General features: G+C 35.3%; 1 protein-coding gene across 7 annotated transcripts in view; it reads right to left on the minus strand.

Moving 5' to 3' along the window:
- Positions 1-17,432, minus strand: part of Atp9b (ATPase phospholipid transporting 9B (putative)) — a 278,807-nt gene that overhangs the window by 107,935 nt on the left and 153,440 nt on the right. For all 7 annotated transcript variants that reach the window (XM_010605561.3, XM_010605560.3, XM_010605556.3 and 4 more), the window contains one exon: positions 14,304-14,464. In XM_010605561.3, the coding sequence (XP_010603863.1) occupies positions 14,304-14,464 (161 nt within the window). The remainder of the gene's footprint in view (positions 1-14,303; positions 14,465-17,432) is intronic.

Consider the following 17,432-nt stretch of genomic DNA (forward strand, 5'->3'; position numbering starts at 1 on the left):
ATCTATGATGCTCAAATTTCAAATGCTAAAGTAGGCATAGTAATTATTATCATTGCACTGAATGTTTTAGAAATACCCTATTTTATACAATTTCAAAACACAAATCTCCACCTAACTGTAAAGCATCACAAAAACACAGTACTAAACCTGTTTTGCAAAGGATTAGAAAAACAGATTGCATGGTAATAGATAATAGATACATTTTAAATTCACTGTATTGCTGATTTAGCAACTATGAAACTGTTATCGAGACTTATCCCAGGACAGTGGAAGTTATTTGCATTTCAGATGGCTAACTAAACGAGGAGGCAATTATGACTTTTATCACTATATAGTAAATTTGAAATGAATTATCTGGAATAGTGTGTTCAGTAATGTTACAAATAGAAATGTATCAATCTTTTTGCTACAGTAAGAAAAGTATGAGGTAAGTTTTACAACCTAAGAATGTTAGCTCTTAATATCCAAACAATCTAATCCTTCAACTAGCAAATATTTTCAGGAGCTAACTTGGACTCTGAATAAATTTGAAGTGCATCTTCCTAAAATAAACACTTTCCTAAAATAACCCCTCACCCCTGAGCTCCAGGATGCTCCTATATTTAAGCTCTAATTTGTTACAATTAAACCTCTGTACTGTACTTATCACTGCCAGGTAAGCTCAGTTCTCACAGTTTATCTGAGAAATGCAGGCGATTCTCCTCAGGGAACAAATCTACCTGAAATAATTCACATGCAAATTCTAATCTGACCAAAAGAAAAAAAATCATTTTAATTAGAAGTTTTATCAAAAATATTCAAAGACCTTTTTCTATAAATATTAACTTAGAAAGGATATAGATGCATTTTATCTGAAAATTTCCAAACAGTATCCATTCTTCATAATGCACTATGGCTGGAAGCAGATGTCATGAAGACATTTCACTGAGTGAAGTGCCTAGTATGACCATGTGAAGACAACGCTTCAATCTCAAGGACCAGCTAAGGTCTCCTTGTGGGCTTCTCACTCATACACACACACACTGCTGTCTAGAGGCCACCTGACCTTAAATGGATCAAACACCTTTAAATGAACATGTGCACAGCAGAAGATAACCAATCTACATCTTCTCCTTCCTGGTAAAACAAAATGAAAACAAAACAAATTTATTCCTCCTTAATGAGGAGAAAATTTCCCATTTTCAAGTGATCAAGATCCACCATTGCTCCAGCCATATGTCAGGAAGTATTGTAGGTTCCCTTTTCATTTTATATCTATATCCAAGTGGTCATGAACTCCTGCCAACTCAACCTGCTAAATTCTTCTACAACTGCCTTCCATGCCTCTGGAGAGGAAGCAAAGATAAGAGAACTCTATAGGCCTGAAAATAGATATGATTTGTATTGATTCCTAATTATGACATGTGCTAGCCCTCATGATCTCAGATTTATTCTTTCTGGGCCTCAAACTAGGCAAGTAATGATAAATACTAGTAGTGATGCATAAAGGTGAATGCAAATTACTCCAGTGATGTCGGAAGTTGATTATTGGTCTTAATCATCAACAAATTTTCTACAAAAAAGATACCCTGAACTGTGATGAGACAGACAGATGGAAGGAATATCTTTGTATAAGCATTTAAAAGGGGGCAGTGCACAGCAAAGCTCAGAATTCAGAAGGCATACCAGGTATATCATTCATGACACACTTCTTCAGTCACTTTTATATTGCTAGGACACAATACCCAACACCCACAACTTAAAGAAGGAGAGGTTTAGCTTGGCTCACAGTTTGCAGAGGTTTTGGTCCATATTTACCTGGTACTAAGGCAGGGCAGTATGGCAGAAGGGGATGGCACACAAAAAGCAGAGAGGATTAAGGGAGGAGCCAGGACAGAAGACCCGCTTCTTCTTACCAGACCCTCTCTCTTAACAGCATGCTAGCCCATAATACCATGAAACTTTAGGGGGAAATCTAGATATAAAACATAACAACTGATAACTGAAGAAATCGAGGTTGGAGTATGCATTTGAAAAAATGCTAAAAGTAGTAAGCTTTAAAAGTTTATAATTTGAAAGATGAAACATATTGCATATTACAACATTAAGGAAAAATATGTATATGTAAACATACTGTTGCTATACAAAATAGATCAAGTAAACACACATACTGTTGCTATATGGAATATGCATGTCACATACGCATACACTTGCTATATAATATAGAATACTCATATCATATGTATATAAATATATTCTGTTGTTATTCAGAATATACATCATAAATATAACATACATCTTGTATACAAAATATATCACATGTATAAAAACACTGATATGATAGAGAATATACATGTAATATATAAAATGTACATACTGTTAGAATACAAAATATGTCACACATATATAAACATATGCACAAAAGAATGTAGGTGTGTGGTCAACACTTCATATTAATACTGTGAAGGGAATGAATATTCCTATGAAAAGATTAGAACTTCTTTTAGGTCATAGGTCAAGGAAACATTAGTTGATTAAATGCCTTGAAAGTGCAAGGTCCCCAATTTGATCCCCAGTACCAAAGAAAACAAAAAACAAACAACAATAACAACAAGAAAACAACATACAACTTATTTACTTTTTGTATATGCAAATTAGAACTGATAATATTTGAATACTGTTTGTTTAATTTTGCTTTAACAATGTTAAAATAATAAAGTATTAATATTATTAATTTGTTTTCTAAAATTAGTCTTGCAAGTCAAATGTGCTACTTTTTCAAAATTTTGTTAAGTTTGACCTGAGGATACTTACACACTTGAGCCTTTTGGTTTAACAAGTAGTTCTTTAAAACAAACAAACAAACAAACAAATAAACAAAACAGAAGAAACATGAAAGAAAAATAGAAAAAAATGAGACAAGATTCATCAATGTTTTTATGAGAATGCATAATCCTAAAACTACAAAAGAATGGCATGAAAAGTCAAAATTACAAGGTAATTTCACTCATGTAAACCAATACAAAAATTTCACAGAAAATACAAGCAAATGGGAAGTAGTAATACACAAAAGACTAGTATACCACAATTATGTTGGTCTTTCCACAGGAATATAAGGCTGGTATGACATTAGAAAGTCAAACATCATTATTTACTATTATAATGTTATTAATCAAAATTTTAAACATGAAAAAATCAACAGACTTAGACAAAATATTTTTAAAAATACATTCATATTTTGAAAACAACTTTTACGAAACAGCAATAAAAAATTCTCCTAAAAAGTTTTGCCTTTGATAATGAGAATTTCCATTATCATTACTTCTATTTAACAATAAACTGAGTATCTTTGAAAAGTAACAAAGAAAAGAAATAAATGGCATAAAATATTGAAACAAATGAAAAAGCAGCTGTCACTACTTAAGCATGTCATACGATTATGTAGAAAAAATTGAACTCTCGACAAATAATGAAGTATTTATCAAAATTGAAAGATTAAATCATTTTACAGAAGTAAATTGCATCTTTTTATGCTGACAACAAAGCGATTGGAAATAGGTCTTAGAGAAAAGATACATTTGACAATAACATTTTTAGAATACTAAGTATGTAAGAATTGCTCTAAGCAGAGTTGTGCAGTATTTTTATATGGAAATTTTTGTTACAGAAGAACTAAATAAAATGAAAGATTTGCTACATTCATGGTCAAGAAGAGCCAAAGCTCTTGGAAGAAAGGCTTATTTCAAATAGTGACATCTTATAAAGGTATATTAATTAAGAGAGTTTGTTATTTGGTCAGAATAGACAAACAAACCATGACAACTCACAATGGCCCCTTGCATATAGAAATAATTGCCACAAGACAGAGATGACACCATGTCACTGGGGAAGATTCATTTCTCCAAAGGTGTTAAGATACACACCATATTAGAAAAAAATCATGCTGGAGAGGTGTCTCCATGGTAGAGTGCATGCTTATCATTTCCAAGGCCTTGGGTTTGATCCCAACACCAGAGGGAAAATAATCACTTTCAACAGTCAAGTGAAGAACTGTTCAGTTTTTAAAAGATAATGAGAGGGCAAGCTGTCTCCTTGGAATTGAGGAAGTTTGTTTTTTTTAAAAAAAAAACAAAAAAAACCACATGAGACTAGGTCTCACTTTGAAGTTCAGGCTGGCCTTGAACTCACTATGTAGCCCAGGCTGTCCTCAAAATTGTGATACTTCTGTCTCAGCCTCCCAGTGTTGGGATTATAGGAGTGCACCACCTGACCAAAGGAAGATTTTTTTTTTTTTTTTGCTGTGGTATAAGGGATTGAACTCAGGACTTTGAGCATGTGAGGCAGGTGCAGCACCACTAAGCTAAATCTCCAGCCCTTAGAGGAAGATGTTTAAAAACAATATACAGAGTGATAACACAAGAAAAACAATTTATGGGCTGGGGATCTAGCTCAGTGGTGCAGGTGCAAGGTCCTGAGTTCAATCCCTAGTAGCAAATATATATATAAATTTGTTAAAATTTACAACTGTTTTGTTTTCAAAATTTTGCTACTGAGTGTAAACAGTCAAGTAACCTACTAATGATAATGCCAACAGCAACAAAAACTTGGAAAAGAACTGGTATATGGAATATACAAGTAACTACCAGCTACACAGAGATCACATAAAGGCTTACTAAGTTCACAATAGAGGAAGTCTAAACAGCTAAAAATGTATTAGCATAATTGTTTATAGTCTTACTATCAATCTTGGAAACAAAACTGCAATGAAAACCAGTTTTTATTAAGTGCTGCAGAAGATGTGAAATATTCTCTATATCAATGTTGGAACTCTATAATGGTACAGTCACTTTGAAAACCAATTTGCCATTATCTCGTCAATTTGGCAAATGCCACAATGAAGTAATCCATTCTATTACTAGATACCTTTATACTAGGGTGTTAACATGTAGGAGAATGCATGTTTATGAAGGTTAATGGAGGCACTGCTTAGAACAGCAAAAAAGAAAAAGACCAAAAAAAAAGGAAGAACCTATAATCTACCACCTGAAGAACAGATAAATACAAGGTAGAACGTTCATAGATGATGATTCGCTCCAAGAAATGAATGCAGGCAACACAAAGGAATCTAACCTGAAAGTCATGTTAAAAGACAAAAGATGTAAAGTGAATATATCCAATGTGATTTCAATTATATAGCCTGGTAAAATAGAAAAAACTAAATTATATGTCAATATATGCAAATGTAGGTGGCAAAGTTCTCTTTTTTCTTTTAAAAAGCTTATGGAAAGTTAATCAGAAGTAAAACATCTGACCATGTAACAAATATCAAAGCACACACTGTCTCCTAAACACAAAATTAGTCAATTAAAAATAAATTGTAAAACCTCTGCACATTAATAAAACAGTAACTCTAAAGGTTGTTGAAGCAAACCACAATAAAAAACTTTTTAGATAAATGAAAAAAAAATTTTGTTGATTATAGCTTTTTTAAATGACCAGAATAGTAATTATTATCAGGGAAAGGGAAAGACCTATGACCAAGAAGAGACAGAGGGCTTTTGGACTATTATACCTTTTGATTTTGGGTGGTGAAGATTTATACTTTTCTTTCTCTGTGTGATATTTCATAATGCAAATGTTAAAATATTTTGTAGGCAGTATTTTAGGAAGTAAAATTATGATATTCATGAAAATATGTTTTCCAAAAGAAAAGCACTCCTATATTTTGATCACTGTGCCTCTTCCATATTACTGAATTTTTAAGTGACTCTAAACTCTAGGTTTAGTCTAACATTTAAAAATTAACATATGACGAACTGACAGTCAATTATAAAACACATAAATTGAATAATGAAATAAATTTTTAAAGAAACATAAAAAAATAAAAGTAACATGAGTAGAAGAAATTCTGTGTGACCTAGATATCTGCTGTAAATGCTTTATAACAGAGCTTTTTTGCTTCAGAAAATAAAGAAATGAGACAAATGAGTTATATCACAAGTCAGAAATATATTTTCATAATGTAAAAATTGACTATATAAATCATGCTATAACTTATAATAGGCTTAGACAGAAAAAAATATAAACCATCCTCAACATGTACACTGAATACACTGTGAAACTTAATATCATTAGTATATACTAGTACACACACACACACACACACACACACACACACAAAGAGAAACAGGTGTGGGATTTAGCTCAGTGGTGCTGCACGTGCCTTGCAAGCACAAGGTCCTGAGTTCAATCCCCCAGTACCCAGGGAAAAAACAAAGGAACATTCAAAATTACACACTGAATTACTGTTATTGTAGCCCTGAAAGAGACAAAGCATAATATTATGAAAATAAGATTAATCGGTTTTTACTGATTTGGACATATTTACAATGTCTTCAAAAATAAAAAAATGCTTCATCACATAAATTTCTCATAGTGTTTCCCTAAATAATCTTAGAATCCTTTTCAAGTTAAAAAACAGAAAAGGAAAAAGAGCACTTTAGTCACAATTACTACTGAACTATACTTTCTTCAAATGAATTGCTTATTCTCCAGCATTGTTTTCAAAATAGAGTCAATAAAGTTTGGACCTTTACATAAAATTAATGGGGAAAGTTCATGAATTTTAACCATATTGAGTAACAGCTTAAAGATGCATTATAGGTAAAAAAACAAATTTTATCTTTTGAAAACTGGAAGTATACCTTGGTGGTACAACTTTTTTCTAGCATGCATAAAGCACTGGACTCCACGCCCAGCAATGTAAAAATGAAACATATCACTGAATTTTGTGGGGAGTGCTTTTTTGGCTTTTTAGGGTTTGGAGAGGTAGGAAGGTGAGTATATTGACTGATTAGGTTTCTGAGATGGGTCTTGCTATGTAGTTCAGGCTGGCTTCAAATTCGTGGTGATCTTGCCTCAGCCTCCTAAATGCTAGGATTATTGGCATGCATCTAAATATTTTAGAAGATTTTTATTTTTGTGGAGAAAAAGATAGGGAAAGAGAAATAAGACGACCACCCCAAGAAGGACAGCTAAGAAACTGTCATGTATTAAACTGGAGCCTGTGGGCTGGGCTATTCCAGCAGAGAGAATATAGAATACCTTATTTACATGTGACACACAGTAGGCATTCAAATACCTATTACTCTGAATGACCTAACTTAACATCTTTCCAAAATCACACAGTCAGATGTGAGTAAAGGAAACAATCTACCAGGCCATCAACCTATTATTAAGTACCTCTATGGCTTAAATGCCTACGTACTCAAAAGAGAGAAATCAGCAGGAGACAAAGACCCACCTCTCATGATACTCAACCAATAAGACATATAAAGGAAATCTTCCTAAATATCAAGAAACTGAACTGTTAACAACACAAGAGTTCTGGACCCCTGTGGCATCACATCTCCTTATTTTTCAAAGCAAAAAGCAGGTAACAAAGCATTTTGGAAAAGAGGACTTTATGTGGTGTATGAGTTTCTTAAGAGTGCCATAACTGAGTGGCTTAAAGCAAGAGAATTTTATCTGGTTCACAGTTCTGGAAACTGTAAGTCCAAAACTAAGGTTTTGGCAGGGTTGGTTCTTTGTACAGACTCAGAAAGAGTCCATTTCAGGACTCCTTCCTCCCTCTGGTGCTGCCTCAAATCCTTTGTTTATCTTTTCCATATTTCTGCCTCTTTCTTCATGTTATCTTCTACTTTGTGTATTATTACTTTTCTCACAAATGTAATTGTCACTGGTCTTAGGGCTCACTGTAATCCACAAGGAACTCACTGGCTGCATCTACAAAGACCCAATTTTCAAGAAAGATAACATTCACTACGTTTTGGGGTCCAACAATTAAGCCCCTATAATGTTGCCCTCTAGCTTCTCCAAAATTTATATGGCTTATATGCAGAACATATTTATCCCACCCCAATATAACTCTCAGCCCATTATACTATCAACACTAAGTCTAAAAATCTCACTCAACAGGCATTGCCTAAGAAGTCCCAAGTCTCATGAACAGTATCATCTACCCCAGGTATGGGCAAAATTCCTGTCTATGAACCTGTAAAACTACAAAACAAGTTACCCATCTCTGGAGTAAATGAGGGGACAGGGAAAAGATAAAGGGGTTAATAGTTCTAAGCAATGCTGAAATACAACAGGGCAAATTCCATTAGGCTTTAGGTGCACAGAATAATCCTTTGTGTCTCAATGTTTTGACCTTTGGGTCCATAGCTCCATGGACCTTTGTCCTGCCAATGGTCAACTCTTGCCTTGGGACGTATTGTTGCTTTGCTTTGTTTTTCCTTTCCCTTTCTTTTCTTTTTTGTTTTTTTGAGCAGGGTCTTGCTTTGTAGTTCAGGCTTGGCCCTGAACTCACTATGTAGCCCAGGCTGGCATTGAACTCATGGCAATCCTCCTGCCTCAGCCTCCTGAGTGCTGGGACTACAGGCATGCACCACCATGGCCAGCTCTATTGGCGCTTTTCTTGAAGAGGGCACGTTTGTAGCCAAGGAACTCTATCAGCCCATTTTCTGCCTGTACAATTTTGGAAATCTGACATGCTTCTCATTTCATCCTGCCTCTGTTCCTTTCAGTCCAAGTTGAAAGGGCTTTTGATGATACATTCTCAACTACTGTGGTTCTCTAGCGTATTGTCATGGAGGACCACACCACTATACAACAGGCTCCTCCACTTGTCTTTCCTGGATGAGCCCATCTCTATTCCTGGCTTCTGCTGAGATGTTTGAATGGGTCCTTGATTAATGCATATAATCTATCTCTTCAGCAAAAAGTTGTCCAGCCACACCCCGGCTTCTCTTTTGTGTGTACTTTCCAATACTGACCAACCCTCTCAGTTTGGATTTCTTTTGCCACCTGGACTTCAATTTGTAAATATGCCCCCAAATCAATGCCTGAATAGCATATCTAGGTCTAAGGAAACTAAAGGAATTCTTCACTAAGCATTCCACCTGGAAAATGAGGTAGAAAGATATTGAGTATATTAGCAAAATCCCATAGAATATCTCAAAACAGGTACAAGATCTGAAAATAACTTGATGGGACTCCTAAGAATTTTTCTTCAGTAAAACTTCAGAAAAGTTCTAGAAGAAATTATTGTGTGATTTTGCTACCTAACATTTTTAATAGCCCAGTCTTTAGTGTGCTGAATGAACAGGACTCTGAGTCAGACATTTGCTGTCTTTCAGGCCATTTGTTCTCAGTATTTCACTAATAACTCGCCACCCTGCCATCACCACCACCAATGTGGCTGCTTTACTAAAAGAAATGAAAGGAAAATAGTTTCCCAACCAACACAAGCACCCCTTCAACTTTAGTGCTTTAAGCAAAGACAATGTATCTCCAAGAGGTTCATAAGTGTTTCTCAGAAGAAACACAATCACCACTTTGTCAAACAGTATTTGGCCACTGTTGGCCACGTATGCCTCACATGAGAGTAAACATCTTTTCATCCAACACTGACAGGACAATTTTTAGATTATCAACTAGAGTGTTACACAGCACTTCAAAGCATAAGGCTAAAAGTAGCAATAACTACAGAGAAAAGCCCCTAACTGGAGGGAACTTTAAGCGAACTATAAAGAATTGACAGTTTGCTCTTTGTTCTGAGAGATGCACAGGATTTAGGAAACATATTAATTTTAGAATTACAAAAATAAAAAGTTAAATCACGAAATTTTTCCTTTGAAAGACAATGTAAATTATATCAATTAACTCAAAATATTTTATTTTGCACAGAGTAGTTTTTATATAATAGCCTAAATTTTGAAAATGTGAAAGCCTTCAAAAAGTGGTAGGATAGTAGAAAGAAAAAATTTTACTTTCCAGGCTTGCATACCTTGCAAAACAAGGAATATATGTATTTAAAAGTCTTATCCTTTATTAAATCCAATAATATGTTTAGCAAACACTAAAATGTATTGTTATCCACATTTTATGGAGACCTGACAAAAGGAAAATACATGTGTTTTAATCAAATATAAGCTTTAATTCCCTCAGTCAGCATCGCATATTTTTCACATTTTACAGTTCTCACTCCTTCTGCTAAATCTGTACAGCTGCATTCTCAAATTGTGAAAAACAATGTAAAGTATTATGTTGGAGTAGGCGTGAGATATTTTGGAGCTAAACAGAGATGCAGTTATAATTCTATCTAGTAAGTTTCTGCATGCTTGACTGAACATGTTAAATATAGAATTGCTCACTGAAAAACTAGAGCAAGACAGCCTTTAGGAGAGCTTGGCATCTTCCTCATTTTGTAAACATATATTTTAAAAGAATATACAAACTAAAAAAGTAATACCTGTTATATATCTATATATGTGCATATTATTCATAAGTCTATAAAAACAATGAAAAGCCTTCACAGAATTTAGCTAGACATAGATTATAGATAATACTTATTTTCTTTTCTTTTTGGGCATTTTCTTTTTTGCTACTGGTATATTATCAGTCAAATATGAAAACAGTAGAAATTTAGTTTAACGAAGCTTTACAACATATACTAGATTTCCTAATTATAATGAATTTCCCTTGTTATTTGGATACAGGAGAAAAAAGTCAAGTCTTTTTATACTGTTATATTACTAAAGAAAAGTGATCAGAGATAATCTTTAAGAAATATAATAGAAAAAAAAGGAATAAATTCCCAATAGCCTCTTACTCTGTAAATCCAAAGCAGTCTTGAAAATGACATCACAGAACATTCCACAATATCCCCAAATCAAATGAAATGAATAACAAAATTCATAAAAGCAAAAAGGGAAATTTGGAGACTTCTAAGAAAAGATGGAAAAGATAATGCTCTTTAGACAGACATGGGAGTGGGTGTCTTACACAGATTACTGTGGGCAAGGCACAAAGAAGCATGTGTGGCACCAGGCGTTACTGAGCAGACAGTCAATTACCATCTTGGCCACTCTCTTCCTCTGCCTAGAACTGCCTTTCCTTCCTTTCCTGGTGGTTCCTTATACAGGTTAGAGCTCCATGACCATCAAGTCAGAGAAGATCCCTCCTTCCCGAGTCCCAAGAGGTTCTCTCAGGCCCTATGTCCTATTTTGTTTTAATAATAACATTTGTCACTATATACGCATTTTATTTGCTTAAGTGTTTATTTCTATCTCCAGCTAGAAAAAAGGAAAGGGTACTGAATTTGTCTGGACATTCATGAGCATCAACAATGCTGTTATTTACTGGCCACAACACTTATCACAGCTATTATGCATTGCTTATCATTTTACATGCAAATAAAATGCAGTAATATTGGTTGTGAATAATAGTAATTTATTTCCATGTCTTATTTCAAACATCACAAGTGACATTCTTCTATAAATATTTACATTGTTCATAGCCCATCTTCCTCTTTGAAAGAAGACAGTGTCAGGGAGATGCAGAATGACTAAGTACAAGCGTCCTTTGCTACTGGGATAATTCCAAAAGCCTAGGGCCCAGGGCTTTGTAGAGAAACCACAAGAACAGAAAAGGTAATACATCTAAGCTTACAGAAAAAAAAACCCAAAAAACAGAACTTAAAAAATAACAAAAAAGGTAATATACAAATTAATCATAATAAATATGAAATAAATGCAAATACAGCAAATCAATACATTATAAAAATATAAAATAGGCTGGCATATGGTATTAAAAAACATCAAATCAATCAATCAATTGCTACCTGTGATTTAGAAGAGATGTGCATCCACCATAAAGACAAAAGAATTTCTAACCTGTAAATATCCTGTAAGATAGCCTTAAAATATATAAAGCTAAAGTTGATAAACGACAAGAAGAAATGAACAAGCACATTACCAGAGGGATAGATTTTATACTGTTAGTAATTAAAGATTTTTCTAAAAAGGAGAAGCATATATACAGTATCAAAAGTTAGAATTAACAAGATCCTTCTAATGTACTTTTAAACATACATGGAGCCATTATAAAACTTAGCATGCATCAAATCACAATGTGAATAGTAACAAAAACACAGTGCTATGCAGATCTGAAAGTAATTTCTAGAAGAATCCCCAAAACACATTATCACTAAGCTCTAATTTTTTTTGGTATCAGGAATCGAACTCGGGTCCTTGTGCTTACAAAGCAGATGGCAGAACCACTGAGCTAAATCCTGGCACTAAGCTCTAATAAAAATGAGCAAATACTATAATATAATTCAAAAGATGATACTTCTAAAATGTCCATCAACAGTCTTTGGAAATTAGAATTCATTAATTAACCCATCATCTTCGGCAGAGGTTCTCAGGCTGAACATCTACTTCAGCCATGGAGGTGCTCCTTTAAGCAAATACAGCTACAGCCCTACCTGAGATGGTTACAGCCCTGGCCTCAGCCCAGATCATAGGAGCATGCTTAGCATGAAACACACATTTCCACCAGGTAGAAACTGAAAAGCAGGGAACTTCATAACCTAAATAAATGGATATCTAACTGAACGTCTAACCTATATTCTTCAATGACAGTGGGTGATGTGAAAGTGGAGATGAGGGTTGTACATGTGGAAACAGAGGAGGAGGAAACACTTGGGAGGAATGTCATCCCATGGTGGAACAAGATGAGATGTTGCAGGGGCTTGGGACTGAGGCCTGACATGTGACATGTGAGGCTGCATGCATTCTAACTGGGAACTGATCCATGAATATTTGACTGAGTAAATTCTGGAATGACTGTTAAATAAAACAATTATCTGATTGTATTGAAACACTTTGTTTAAGGCCCCTTATCCAGTGGAGCTTTTGGGGACAAAGATGATTCTCCAAAGCCCACTGGTGGCTTCAGTATGTATGTGCTTGGATGACAACTATGATCATCTGTACAAGCTCAGTTTCCCAAAACTGGACAGGTCCATCCAGTTAACAAGCACTTCAGGAGCCCTTTCCATACACCATGCCACCTGGCTCTGGCACAAGGGTTACAAATCCGATGCACCAAGCTAGGGTCACTATCCTCCTGGAAGTCAGTGGACTAGAAAAACAGTCAACAAAGAAGACAGAGACCCACACAGAACTCAAAGGCTGACGGGACAGCCTGATATAGAGTTTTTGGTCAGAACTAAGGTATCTCCAAAGCAATTATTTAGGTAAATAAATATCTGTGAGTGACAAAACGGGACTAACTGTAGGTACAAGAGCACTGAGACAGCACAGCTAAGAAAAAGGAGCGTGGAATGCTGGCATGGTTGTGGCATGCTAGAAGAGCAGAGAAGATATGCTAGGCCAGTTTAGGTAAGGCCTGTGAGCTGAAGTAACATGGCAGGCTCAGGGGTCAGTGTTAGGAAGTAAGGAAGTTCCACAAGAGCAGTGATTTTAATAACAATAATGACAGCTGCTAACATGTGTCTTTTCTTCTGTTTCACCAGCAGTAAACAGCACTGCACACAGGGAGCCTCTGGGGGAACACTGCTACAAAAGGAGGCTGTGCTCACACCTTGAAGAGGAAGCAAGAGCAGCTGGAGTGACTCACAGTAACTATATATGAACTTGCATATTACACAGACTCTGTAACCGACTGTTGCTCCTGCTTATGAACTCTATGAATAAAGAAGATATCAGAATTTTGAGAGATTTTAGGGCAAGCCCTCATATAAATTAAGACATGTCGCAGCCTAAGTGCTGTCCTGTTTTATTTTATTCTATTTTACAAATAATGGCTACTCTACATTCATACTTTATCTGTGATTCATTTTCAATTATTCATATGAAAAATTTCAAGCATACATATTAAGGATATCTTTTTAAAGATAATCATTTTACAAATATGTAAAAATGGTTTGTAAATGTTTACATTATAAATGTCTTTAAAATAGACATTAAAAATAATATTATTTATATCCTAACCTCTACTTCTACAGGTTCTCATTTTGAAAAATGGTTATTTCAAAACTGCCTTACTCAATATTTTTATCTAACTTGAAAGATATACCAGATTTTCCTTTAAATACAGGTAATTTTGAAATGTGAATGACACACACAGATCCAAGAGTACTGGGAACAAAATGTTTTTCAGTAATCAATAAAAATTACCCTCTCAGATTCAGATTTGTGCAAGAAATCCCAATTGTTGAAAATTATATTATCAATACATCCCCATCAGGAAAAGTGTAGATCCTTAGGTTATTTTAACAAAACTATGCCTCAAATGCTATTTCTATAAAAAGACTCCTCAGATTCATCAGGTTGCCTGCTCTCTTTCTCTTTAGCCTTGTTTGGATCCTTTCTTTCACACTGAGGAAAAAAAATTTCAGCAAAATCATGAGCTATGAAACCAGATATGTGTCTTATTTTAATTCTTAAACCTACCTTATGGGAATGATGTAGGAAAACAGAAGAAGGAATCGGAAAAGATTGCGGTACCATGGACCTGCAAATCCTTGTAATGTTACCATAACAACAGAAAGAACAACTAAAGCCAGAAATAGAGCTTTTGTCAGCTGATTGAGCTCGAGGTCCAACAAACCAACCTGAAAAAAAAGAGCACAACTTTAATACATGATGAAGCTGACCACACATCCCTAATATTATGAATTAGAAGACATGATAATGATGGCATAAAAAGACTTAAGGATTTTTATATTTGTTTTTATAATGATGAAATACAAAATTGTACTAACTTTTCTCCTCAAAAGCCTCTTATAGATTGAAGCAGAATTTCTGAAAATAAATCATGTTGTCCGGAACATTCCTAGAAGGGTCTGCTGACAAATGCAAGGCCACATCCCAACCACTTAGTCAAGTCCTCTGGGTAAATGGTATCATGATCAGTGGTCTGCCCAGCGCCCTGCCCTAAAAAAAGTTCTGTGAGCAAAGGCCTATTTCCTTTGGCATATATCAGGTCATGGTCATACTGTCACTCTCAAGGGTCTCTGCAAACCCCTGCTTAAGGATTTTATTCAGACTGAGGCTCCCCCAAACAGGAAAGGTGTGTGTGAGCACCATCCGCAAGTTTTGAGAAGACTTCTGATAAATAAAAAAAGGTAACAGAAGGTAGTTAACTTGTACTAAAAACCTTTTCAATTCGCACAAATCCCACACTTCAGATTCTCCTAATAAAACACACTACTCAAATTCATTCTGTGGATCATTTACAAGCTGACAAAATGTGAGAAAAATCCTATCAGTAAGAAGTAGTTCGTTTGTTGTTGTTGATCTTGGAAACAGTGAGAACTAGCCACCTAATCAGCTCTCTTTCTACAAGTAAAGAGAATATGGCTCTTCTGAAGCATGTAACTTCAATTTTGAGCTCTAGCAATCTTTGCAAACTACTTCTCATTGCTTAGTTTCATCCTTGAAAGATCACAGTGCAATACAATGTGTGGGGCTGATGTACGCACAGGGCAACTGGGTGTTGCAAGAAGGCCTCTAGACAGGAAAAGGGAAGGAGCACATGACTGAGATTTCCAGAACTCTGCAATAAGCTGAATCAAACAGCGATTCTGCCTCTGAGCTGTATAACCCTGGGCTAAGTGAGCTTTAGTTGTCTTAACTATAGGGACTATAGCAGTACCTCCCCAACTGGAGAAGAAATAACATGAAGGACACACAGCACACAGCTCCTGTCACTCAGAAAGGCCAACACGCATGCTGTTGTCACCATTACACAACTATATTTGAATCAAGTTTCTTTGCAGAATGTGACTCTGGGGACTATCCTTAAACTCTTTTAAATCTCACTATTCTCATCTATAAAATGGCACCACCTATTAGGTAAGGTAGCTAGAGAAGCTGAGATGCCATCGGCATACATAATGCCAGGCTGAGAGGAAACAGCCATTGGGGTGAGGCCTGGCAACAGCACGAACAGAAAGTAATGGCCTGTACTGACTTGCCTAATCTGAACAGTACACTGAAGCCTAACAGGCTAGACATTTCTTTGCTATCTGAATTCCTGAGTCTAGCACAGTTTTTGAAAACAAGTACAAACAAACAAACCCAAAAACATGACTGCCTAAACCTTGATAAAAAATAAATAGGATACTATACGTATTAAATTAAAAGTCTGAGAATTGCTGAGTTAATAACCTGGCTTCTTTCATAGTGCTTTTTGCAAACCTGTAACATCAGCCAGTAGCAAGCTACCCTTTTCTGGAACTCATAATTTATACATGGTTTTGATTAATATTTGCAACAAATTCTCATGAAACCATGACAATTTATCCTCAGTAAAAATATAACTGTCAAAAAGCCAATGAAGTCCAGCTGTGAAGAAAATTAAATAAATAAATAATTACAGGTCCACTACATTTTATGCTAAACTCTAAGGTTATAAAAATGAGTAATTCTGAGATTTTTTTTTTTACCTGTAAGAAATAGCTCATCTAGTAGGAAAAAATAAAATGGACAACAATAATATATATTATATAAAAGAAAAATAGAAAATAGGTAATTTTCTTCTCTCACTGGGTTATTTTTAAATCTCATTGTGAAACTGATCATTAGCATTACCACTGGTAAACACAGAATATTAACAGAGATCTAGATACAATTTGACTGACAACTGTCTAGCACAGAGATTCCAAGCTTACATCTAACAGAACAGTGTAGAGTCTGCAGGGTGAGTTGGGAGACATGGGTGTCCCTTCCTAGATGTCTTTCTGCCCTCACTATGTAGAAGTGATATGGGGAATGAGCCTGGTCCATTTGCAGTGTGGTCTCATTTACTCACTTTGTGTCTTTGACACCACCACAGCCTAAGTGAGGAAACTTCAAACAGAAATTATGCATCAATTTTATAGGAATGTCTCCTCACTTCTAACAATAAATGTGGTTCATTATAGAACTCAGCTTACTGTTGCTGTTACAGAAACACAAACAGCAGCTCATTTCTCACAGAACTTCTTCAAAAAATGCATGATCTCAACTTAGCATTTTCCCAAAAGTATACATTATGCTCTAATTCTTAGTACAGTCACAGATCCATCACCTTCAAACCACACAAATCCTGTAGAGGACTAGTCCACAAGAGCATCTCGAAGCTCCAGCACAGGCATTCCTTTATCTATCTCTAAGTCTTGCAGCAAAAGAGTTAAATCTACCATTTCCCTAGATAATGGACAGTCTGGAAGGAACTATAGTTAACGAGTTCTGAAATTCTCCATGTTGTTTCCTGTGCGGGGTCTGTGCCTTCCCTTGAGAACGAAGCAGCTCAAGATCACAGCAGCTGATTTATCAGCTCCATTTAAAAAGCAGCACAAGGAGGACAAATATCGTGCAATTTCCGCTGCTTCACCATTACATAGTTTATGCTTGAATTATTGAGAAAAATAGGTTTTTGGATTAAAATGAAGAAAAATTAAGCCAGGGAAGTAGAGCATGTTTCAAATCCCAGATCTTTCTGCTGTGACAAAGGCGGTCTAAGTTTCAGGCCTCACTGAGGATCAGATGAAGTCATTATTCATTCAGTCAGGGAAAAAAGACTCAATTACCTCAACC

This window comes from Fukomys damarensis, unplaced genomic scaffold, assembly GCF_012274545.1.
Source record: "Fukomys damarensis isolate Sample0158 unplaced genomic scaffold, DMR_v1.0_HiC HiC_scaffold_30, whole genome shotgun sequence".
Classification (NCBI taxonomy): domain Eukaryota; kingdom Metazoa; phylum Chordata; class Mammalia; order Rodentia; family Bathyergidae; genus Fukomys; species Fukomys damarensis.